Genomic DNA, 10,726 nt, shown 5'->3' with positions numbered 1-10,726 from the left:
GGCTTGGACCCCCCCAAAAAGAGTTTGGGGGGGGGGGGGGGGGGGGGGGGGTGAAACATTTATATATCCTTCTTACCTGTAATTGTAAATATTACAACAATCTTGCAATAGGATTTCAGACACCCCTAAAGTGGACCGTACCATTTCTTAGCCTGACGGTAGTTTAGGGTCTCAGTGGCTCACAGGGGTTAAACTGGGGTTAAACTGGGGTTAAACAGGGGTCAAACTGGGGTTAAACTGGGGTTAAACAGGGCCTGAGCCCGTTGGAGCTGCGTCTCCTTCAGTATCTTAACATCATATCACACTTGTATTTTTTTAATCTTCCAGAAAACCTGGTGGTGAACTGTGGCTTATACAGCGCAGTGAGACACAACGAGTTAAATCATTGTGCTCCTGCCCCCCCCCCCCCCCCTCCCCTCCAGGTAAACGGGTTCCACCTGTCTTTCCATCCGTTGGGAAAAGCAATGGACGGACCAACAGCTCGGTGTTTTACCTGCACGTCTGCGTTAAAACAAGATGAGGAAAATATTTGTGTTGCTGCTTTTGTGTCTCGGCTCCTCATCAGGTAGGTTCACATCCTGAATATGTGTTTAACTCTTTCCGTCTGTGTTTTCCTGCTGCGTCTCACTCCTGCTTGGTTTACTTTCACTTATTATTTCTTATGATCAAACAATAAGTTTTAAATGCATATGTATGACGAGTGTATATTTAAAATGAAAACCTCTGGTGTCCCACAGTGAAACACTCCCTGCAGTATTTCTTCACTGCTTCTTCTGGGGTCCAGAGCCTCCCTGAGGGTGTGGCTGTTGTGCAGGTCGATAACATCACGGCGGGTTCCTGCGACGCCAGCACAGAGACACTAGAACCTAAACACGACTGGGTCAAAAACTACTTAGATGACGACCCTCAGCAGCAGCAGTGGTACACAACAGAGTGTTTTAAGAAGCAGCCCCAGTCCTTCAGAGCCACTATTGACCTTGTGAAGCAAGACTTCAACCTCAGTGGAGGTGAGCGACAGTACATTTCACTTTTTCCTGCTAAAATGTTCTGTGTCTCAGTTATAAAGTGACCCTCTATAGTCTGGGGGCCCACACACAGTGACACAGGAAATAAATAAATTACATTGATTAATCAAAAATAAAAATAAATAACATTTCTCCCAGGTGATGTAAATAATGTGAACATTATTCATTTGCACATTTATTTGTGAATCATTCATTCATTAATTGATTTGATTTATTTCATTGATGTATGGCCACACTGGAGACGCTGGGAGTCAAGCTGATGCTAACGTTTGCTCAGCTCGTTTCTCTGATCCAGAGTGGGACTGCATCCAAGGCTGCTTGTGTCAGACAGTTGTGTTTTTTTTATTATTATTTAATGCTTTTTATTCTATGCATGTTTAGATTCGTAGTCTGTGGCTTATATATAGGACTGAAAGCCACAGGTCAATCCAGACAGGTGTGACTTTCTATGTAACAGTTGATGTGCCCAAAACACAAAGAGACGTTATCACTTGGGTCTAAACTGTGTTGTGTGTTCATCACACAATGAACAGTATTTTTAAAATAATCTTTCCAGTGGAGAAATCATCTGTACATCATTGTTAATTGCAGTGTCTCTTGTCTGTCTCTGTCTCAGGTGTCCACATCTTACAGAGGATAAGTGGCTGTGAATGGGACGACGAGACTGGAGAGGTCACTGGTTTGATGCAGTACGGTTACAATGGAGAAGATTTCATATCACTGAACCTGACGACTTTGACATGGACGGCTCTGAAACCACAGGCTGACGTCATCAAACAGAGATGGGATGCTGACAAAGGGAGAATAAAATACCTTAATAACTTCTTCTCTCAGATTTGTCCTGATTGGCTGAAGAAGAGTTTGAACTATGGGAGGAGCTCTCTGCTGAGAACAGGTAGAATCACATGACCTGATGTAGTTTCATGAACACAACAATATTCACACAGAGGACTCAGATACCACTGTATCATCTCTCCTCTCAGGCTGACATTAACTTCTTTTGGTTGATTTCTGTGGCAGTAAGATTTGAGTCAGTCCTGACCAATCAGCAGAGACTGACCTGTTTGGTTCTCTGACGTCACTTTCAGTCAACTGGTGATCGTCAGTGGACAGTTAGTATGAGCTCAGTAGGTTTCAGATTCTCATTGTTGGAAAACAGGTGAATCCTTCTTCTCTGACTGTAGAGACTTTTCAAGCTGTGGTGTTGTTTCCTTCTCAGTCTATATATAAATATTGACATGCTGAACTAAGATGGTGGAGTACCTGCTAAACAGGTACTAGATGAGATCCTGGTATTATTGTTAGCAGGTTAGCGTGCTGACATTAGTCTTTTAGTTCACGGAGCCTCAGTGCAGCCTCACAGAGCTGTGAACATGATTGAAGACTCTTATGTTTACTGATCTATTTTTCTCAGATTTCCACACCTTCTGTTTGATTCCTTTAAGGTTGGTCAGTCCCAAATATCTACAGCTGATACTAATATGAACCAACATGGAGACTCAGTGTGCATGAAACTATTGAGAGTGAAGAGGATAGAGAAATATGAGAGAGATATGTTTACAGTAAACATCAATCGCTCCTTCTACCTCCATTATCCGTATCCCTCTCTTTCACACTTCCTCTCCCTCTCCTTCTCTCTCTCTCCAGATCTTCCCTCAGTGTCTCTCCTCCAGAAGTCTCCCTCCTCTTCAGTCAGCTGCCACGCTACAGGTTTCTACCCTGACAGAGCTCTGATGCTCTGGAGGAAAGATGGAGAGGATCTTCATGAGGACGTGGACCAAGGAGAGATCCTCCCCAACCATGATGGAAGCTTCCAGATGAGAGTTGATCTGGACCTTTCATCAGTAAAACCTGAAGACTGGGGGAGGTACGAGTGTGTGTTTCAGCTCTCTGGTGTGAAGGAGGAGATCATCACCAAACTGGACAAAGCAGAGATCAGGAGCAACTCAGGTAAGAGGGAGATCAGCAGTTGCTGAGTGTTACCATGTGTCTGTGGTTTGTTGGGTATTTATATTGCAATAAATGTTGTATTGCAAGTGGGTGGGGCAGAAATTACCTGCCACCATGTCAGAGAATAACAATAACAATCTTTAATTTAATAAAAAAATGCAGATTTCATAAAAAATTGGGGGCAAGATTACACCAGGGAATTCCACTCTGTGCCTAGATGCCATAAGGGCTCCCACTATTATCCACGACAAACAGTTTAATTTATCCACTGCAACAGTAAAACACAGGGCTAGACTTCTAGCTTAAGGCACACTACTGAACAGCACACAGATACCCTCTACTGGGGGCAGTCAGGGTGTCAGGGTGGCGTCATGGTTGCTGGATGGGCCCGAGACGAGGAGCGATGGCAGCACAACACTCTCTATGGCCCGGCCCTGACTATCTACAGGAGGCAGCTGACCTCCCCTCTTCACACTGGAACAACTAATCCCCCTGCTTGGCCCTCTTCGTAACCGGCAGCCCTAACCAGCTGCAAACAACACCCTCCCTCCCAAAGAGTGTGCCGCGACGTGTGCTCCAAACACGGCTGCCCCCACACACTGTCTTTTGTCTCTCCTTCCCACAATCAGACACTACTGTTTCCTGCTCAGTCAGTCAGCCCAGGCGCTCACCCACAATATTACAACATTTAAGAGCCTTTCTCTCACCTTTCTTCTATTAACTCTTCAGTCGTAGCTCACAGTAACAAGCCTACATCTGTGGTTGCTTAAACTGATGAAAGTGCTTCTTTTCTAACCTGTGTTATCTGTATCAGTCTTAATACTTGTTTTGTTTTGTTTTCTGTTCAACAGAGAAGCCCACTGACATGACCGTCCCCATCACAGCTACAGTGGTGGTTGTCGCTCTCGTCATCATCGCTGTCACTATTTTCATGGTTTACAAAAAGAAGAACAGGTTCACTGCAGCTGGAGTGGATCCACAGTGTGTTTCTGATCTTACAGCTCCTGTCAACGCCGCCACGCTCTCTACAAAACTGAATCCAGAAACCTGATTGTCAGACACACTCAGTGAGGATGAATAAGTTTTACCTGACAGATCTTGTCCTGACTCCCTGTTAACTGTTGCTATTTAACAACATACGTATCAGACAGTGGAAATTTAAAGCTGGAAGCACAGTGATGTGTTTTTATAACCTTCGTCCTGTAGCATCCCATTCCCGAGAAAGAGATATTTCAGTTGTGCCTTGAGGGAACTTGTTCAAATTTGGCAAAAATGTCCACTTGTACTCAAGGATGACCTGATTAGATGGTTAAAGGTCAAAGGTCATGCTCATGGTGACCTTACAAAACATAGTTTTGGCATCTTGAGTGTGACATCTCAAGACCACCTTCCTTTGGAATTAGTCAACATTCACTTGGACTCAAAGATGCGCTCATATGATTTTGGGGGTCAAAGGTTAAACTTCAAGGTCACAGTGACCTCACATTCTTGTGAATGCAATATATTAGGAACCCCCAAAGGGAATTTCATTACATCTGGTATAAACATTCACTTCATGGACTCAAGGATGAACTGATTAGAGTGTTGGGGTCAAAGGTCAAGGTCACTGTGACCTTACAAAATGTTTTTGGCCACAACTCATGAATTCGTCAACTACTTATGGCACAATTTAACCCAAATATCTAGTGGGATAAAAGTGATGAAATTTATATCCAAATCGCCAAAGGTCAACTTCACAGTGACATCACAATGTTCTGCAAAAACACTCATTATTCACTGCAACTTGGCTGGTTCATTGAGGTATACAACCACAAAGCAGTAATTCTGGTTTTCTATTTTTTAAGTTGATGAAATGAAATGTGAATATATAAAGAAAGGTTCATTTTTATGTAATGAATGTTTCATTTTTCAATAAAGTCTCCAATTTTCAAAATTTTGTAGTTGCCATAATATGAATTTCATCAATATCAGGATCAATATCAGTGTCAATTCAGAGCAGAGTTAGCTCGCAGACAAGTTTAGCTTAGCTTAGCATGAGGGAACAACAGCAAACCAGCATCTCTGTTAAATGTGTGTTCATCAACTTCAAAACTAGCTGATGTGTGATCTTTTTTTTTACTGCACACATCATCACAGAGATTCTTGTTTTATTTTATGTTAATATTGATTTTCCAGCAATAAAAACTATGTACTATGTACAAAACTTACTAACTACAAAATCTCAGTGGGGTTATCGATCAAAGGTAAATGAAGATCAGATAATTAATATCCCCACAAACAAGATCATCTGCATCAACAGACTCATGAGTCAAATCAGATGATAATAACATGACTCACTTTATAATTTTTCAACACAATCTCCACCTCTGATCTACAAGCAAAAGGGAAAGTGAACTAAAAATAGAAGCAGGTGAAGCAGGTTTTCATTACAGGAAAAGTGGAGAGAATCTGAGATGAAGACAAAGATTAAAGATAAAGAATGAGAAACAAATAAAAATTATTTAATAGTGATCAGTATCGTTCTCTATATTTGCAGCCTCACAGCTGATGTGTCAGATTCTTGTGTTTTGGATTTTATCAGACAGACAAATGCAGGCAGGTCAGAAGGAGCCTCAGGCAGAGACAGCAGGTAACACACATTTACATGAAACACACAGAAAAATATTCTGGTTTCATCTTTCATACACATTAGAGCTAACAACAAGAAACAATAATATTAACAACAATAATAATATGAATTCTTATTGGTCAGAGTAAAATTCCTGTGAGGAGTTGTTAAGATGAGAGCACACCTCAAATGACAGAAAGAAACCCTCCTGTCATTAAACCAGGAAACATCAGTGGACCGAAGAAAACATTCAGTTGATTCTCAGCTCTTCAGCTCAACTTTTCAGTCCAAGATGAAATTATTTTTGTTGCTCCTCTTCTGTCACGTTTCATCTCCAGGTAAGAAAACATTTAAATCTTTAAGCTCTTTGCTGCAGCAGCAGTTTCATTGAACCCACAGGCTCCTGAGTGGAGCAGGATGAGTGTGTCCACTGACAGTATCATCAACAGAGCATATACATCACATTTCTTTATAGACTGGCAGCTCTTCATATGGTTCACTTACACTCATCAAACACATTTCAAGTACAACACATACAACATGTTTTGTTTCAGTGAGCAGCTCAGTGTTGGCAGTGTTTTAGAAATACCATAATGAGGTGTGTCCTCTAACTGCAAGCTGTTACAGAGTTATTAGAAACTGACCACAGAACAGTCATGGCTCAGTTTATAATAAATAAGACTAAAGATAGGGACAGAGCTCAGCTATTTTACTCTTTTTGATAGTGACTGAGCAAAAATTTCAATGTTCTCAACTACTTAACAAATTTAAGAAGCTGAAATGCTGTTTGTTCCACAGTGAAACACTCCGTGAAGGTTTTCTTCACTGCATCTTCTGGGGTCCCAGATTTCCCAGAGGTGGTGGGTGTTATGCTGATTAATGATGTTCAGACAGGATGTTGTGACAGCAAACTCAAGACAGCAATACCCAAACAGGACTGGATGGAAAAACTGAGAGATGGGGAGCCAGAGTTCTGGAAGTTTTACACAGGGGAGTGTACAGTTCACCAGCAGGTCTTTAAAGAAGAATTTCACAGTTTGCAGAAGCGCTTCAACCAAACTGGAAGTATGTTCCTGATTATAACTTTCTCCTGGTACCTGATTCATCTGTATGATCATTTTGCAGCAGTTAGTGTTGCTCATGAACTCTACTGCATTATACAGTAATTTACTGTTATTTGCCTGCAATCACCAGGGGTGGAAGTACATTTATTTGAGTAGCCTTCTGTACTTAATACTAACTAATCTGTACTATACTTGACTATTATTATTTTTATTTTTTGTAAACTTATGACATTTACTCTACTAGACTTAAAAAACAAATATTGTACGTTTGACTCCACTACATACACTACACTACACTTCATTTTTAGTTAGTGGAATTAGTTTTATTTTATTTTTGAAAATACAATAGATCACAGGCTGTGTTTGAACTTGGGTGAAAGTAGTTTTTGCTGGTACTATAACCAAAACCTTCACTGCTGCATGTTGTTCACCTCTCCTCACTTCATGCATTTAAAAAAGCAAAGTGAAAAACCAAACAAAGAAATAAAAACTTCTCAATATTTTACTGTTCTCCCAGTGCAATAAATCAAACGCTCCGACCCCTCAGCGACCGCTGTGTTTCGGATGTAGATGCGCATGCGCAGTCACATACTGCTGAGCGTGAAATCCCCGACCTGATGATCACATGCAGCTTGTTCCAGCTGTTCTCTGCTGAAACTGAAACATCATGAAGCACAGCTGCTTATCCTGCTGTTGATTTTATTTGGGACATTTTGCAATGAACGGAAAGACATTAAACGTAGTGTTGCACGTCTGGAAGGCTCCCAGGGGAGGGGGGAGGAGCAGGGCAAGACTTTCACAACTTTCACTTGTGCTGGATTAATATTTGACCAGGAGTACCTATGGTTTACTTTGACTCAAGTCATGGAGCTGTGTACTTTGTTGAGGCAGTTGATCTTTCCCTCATTTATATCAGTGACTGCCAGAGGTGGACAAATACACTTAATGGAGTCAGTAACAGCAGTAGGTGTAGATCCTCTGTTTTAGTGTCAATCTGTCTCTGTGGTAAAGGTCTAATGTTAACTGTGAAGCTGTGTTCTCTGTTCACATCTGCCTCTCAGGTGTCCACATTTATCAGAGCTTGACTAGTTGTGCTTGGGATGAGGAGACTGGAGAAACCAGCGGTTTTCATCAATATGGTTATGATGGAGAAGACTTCATAGTTTTTGACCTGGAGACACAAATGTGGATCGCTCTCAAACCACAGTTTGTCATCACTAAACACATGTGGGACAGAGACAAAACAAGAAATGACTATTTTAAAAACTTCATTAAGGAGGTTTGTATTGATATGCTGCTGAAACATCTGCGATATGGGAGGAACTCCCTGCTGAGAGCAGGTAAAGTCACATGTATTTTTATAATGTAACAAGAAACACAACACTTGTTTGTCTCTAATATCAACCTAATGAATGAAATTAAATTAAATATATACATATATATATATATATATATATATATATATATATAGTTGTCTTCTGTTGTGACAGTAAGTGACATATTGCTGCAATGCTGCACAATCTTTCTTTTCTTTTCTCCCAGAATGATGTGTAATTTCTTCCTGTCAGTTAAACTTTTAGATTCAGGGCTTTTTTCAAAATTTGGGAAGATTTCTTCTCTAAAATTTCTATATTTTTTACATTATCTCTCTCTCTCTCTCTCTCTCTCTCTCTCTCTCTCTCTCTCTCTCCAGACCTTCCCTCAGTGTCTCTCCTCCAGAAGTCTCCCTCCTCTCCAGTCAGCTGCCACGCTACAGGTTTCTACCCTGACAGAGCTCTGATGCTCTGGAGGAAAGATGGAGAGGATCTTCATGAGGACGTGGACCAAGGAGAGATCCTCCCCAACCATGATGGAAGCTTCCAGATGAGAGTTGATCTGGACCTTTCATCAGTCAAACCTGAAGACTGGAGGAGGTACAACTGTGTGTTTCAGCTCTCTGGTGTGAAGGAGGAGATCATCACCAAACTGGACAAAGCAGTGATCAGGACCAACTCAGGTGAGAGTAAGATCGAGATCAGAAGTAACAGATGTGAGAGTTGTCCTGCAGCTCATGCTTGAGTTTTGTTCTCCTTTTTGGTGCTGGATGGGAGTGTTTCCAGTGTCTATGCTGTTGTTTTTAAACCAGGATAAACCAACATCACTTCTTCCCTGGATGTCCCTTTTTCAACAGCTCAGTCCTCTGACAGGACCAGTCCCATCACTGCTGCAGTGGCTGTTGTTGCTGTCGTCTTCACGGCTGCTGCTGCTGCTGGATTCATTGTTTACAAAAAGAAGAAAGGTGAGAGCAGGAAATGGAAAAGTTATCTGCTTCTGCATTCACAGTTTAGAAAGAGAAAGAGAGATTTCAACCTTTTGATTTGATCAGTTCACCCAGATTACATAGATAAAAACAGATCCCTGATCTTTTTATGAAGCAACTATCAGTAATAATGTAACAAAAAAATCAGTAAAGAACATTTATTTAGCATGAGAAGTGAGCTAAAATAACTAATGATTGGTCTTCTCTGCTTGTTTCAGCTCAATGCCCACCATGTCATGAGTAAAACCTGTTTTTTATTCTATTACCTGCTCTGACATGTTTTCAGGATTCAGGATGTTTCAGGATGTGTTCATGGAAAAAGGAGCTGAGTAAAGACATGGAGACTGACAATAGACAGATCTGCTTCGTCCTCAGGCCATCACCAGTAAAGACTGAGGAACACTGTTTGACATGATGTGGAATTAGCTGGGAGTAATAGATTGCATGTAGTAACCAAGTGTCAGCCCACTGTGACTTCACCCATTGGTTTGTGAAATGAAGCCTCCAGTTTGTGATTTGGTCGTCGCCATTTTGGTTTTTTGCAAAACAGAAGAAACCATATTTGTATAAGAAGGTGGAACTAAGGAGGAGTGAGGAGTGGATCTGACCTGCTCTGTCCTCTATCCTGATTGTCTGTGTGGTACAGTCTGTCAATCACACAGTAGCCCCGCCAGGTTTTTGTACAGTCTATGGTAGTAACACACGTGGAATAAAACTGAAAGAATTAAAACCCCAAAAAATATCAGTGAAAAAAATGTAAGAATTAATTCAATTACAGCAGATGTTTAATTTTCCTACATGGATTGTGGTCGATCAAACCTCTTCTCAACAATAGAAATAATAGAAACTATAATACATGTCGGCATCATTAGAGACAAAACATCAGATGCAGAGCTTGCATCCAAATGTCTCTTAGTGGATCCAAAGAGGTAGAGACACTGTGAAGGACCAGCCTCTGCAACAGGACGTAGCCGCTGTTTATTAAAGGCAGCTCTGTGCAGGATACGAGCACTAACAGTGTGTTTCTCCTTACAGCTCCTGACAACAACAGCTCTGAGCTTTCTGAGAAACTGAACCCAGAAACCTGATCTACAAACACAATCTGCCAACTACTTCATATGGGACAGAAAAGCAGTGAAGACTGTGACCTGAACCAGTTAAACAACATGTGAAATTAAGAGCAAAATAACCCAGTTGTTTCCTAACTCACACTACAACGGTCTGCTTTAAAGAAAACCTTATCTAAAATTTGATTTTCCTACACAACTAAGTCAGAGTAACTTAACATGAAAGCCCCTGAAAACTTGCTTTGAAATCTTAAGTTCAGTGCATTCAGAAACATCTCATTCAGATCTTTACTTTTTCATATTTTGTTATGTTGCAGCCTTGTGCTAAAATAAAAAAGAAATTATAATTTCTGCCATCAGTCTGTACTCAATATCCCATAATGACTGAAAACTGAAATTTTGAATTGTTTGCAAACTTATTAAAAATAAAAAAACTACAATATCACATTGACAAAAGTATTCAGACACTTTGCTGCTGAAATTTATCTCCGGTTCCTCCCATTGCTCTTGATCATCACTGAGACGTTTCTACACCTTGATTAAAGTCCACCTGTGCTAGATTCTGCTGATTGGATGTGATGTGGAAAGACACAATTTTCTAAGTGTTCTTTATCCAAACAATGTAAGGAAAGTATGAATCCTCTCTATGTTATGTCATAAACCATGTTACACATTTTCACATGTGTCTGTGTATATAATGATGTAAATAAATG

The 10,726-nt window shown here is 40.7% G+C and overlaps 2 protein-coding genes across 2 annotated transcripts; both read left to right on the top strand.

Annotated features, from left to right (window-relative positions):
* The first annotated feature begins 327 nt into the window (after positions 1-327).
* On the top strand, positions 328-5,178 carry LOC139633859 (major histocompatibility complex class I-related gene protein-like). Its single transcript, XM_071499869.1, has 5 exons — positions 328-565; positions 738-1,007; positions 1,642-1,920; positions 2,673-2,975; positions 3,827-5,178. Exons 1-5 carry the CDS (start codon positions 517-519, stop codon positions 4,024-4,026), a joined length of 1,101 nt encoding a protein of 366 aa, XP_071355970.1. The 5' UTR covers positions 328-516; the 3' UTR covers positions 4,027-5,178.
* A 2,090-nt stretch (positions 5,179-7,268) lies between these two features.
* Positions 7,269-10,726, top strand: LOC139633873 (major histocompatibility complex class I-related gene protein-like). The gene is made up of 6 exons (XM_071499893.1): positions 7,269-7,610; positions 7,709-7,987; positions 8,341-8,643; positions 8,818-8,925; positions 9,165-9,182; positions 9,982-10,726. The coding sequence occupies exons 1-6, from the start codon at positions 7,490-7,492 to the stop codon at positions 10,032-10,034; spliced, it is 882 nt and encodes a 293-aa protein (XP_071355994.1). The 5' UTR covers positions 7,269-7,489; the 3' UTR covers positions 10,035-10,726.

The sequence above is a fragment of the Trachinotus anak genome, unplaced genomic scaffold, assembly GCF_046630095.1.
Source record: "Trachinotus anak isolate AG129_WGS33_773 ecotype Australia unplaced genomic scaffold, CSIRO_AGI_Tana_v1 ptg000016l, whole genome shotgun sequence".
Classification (NCBI taxonomy): domain Eukaryota; kingdom Metazoa; phylum Chordata; class Actinopteri; order Carangiformes; family Carangidae; genus Trachinotus; species Trachinotus anak.
This window is presented reverse-complemented; position numbering and strand designations above follow the sequence as displayed.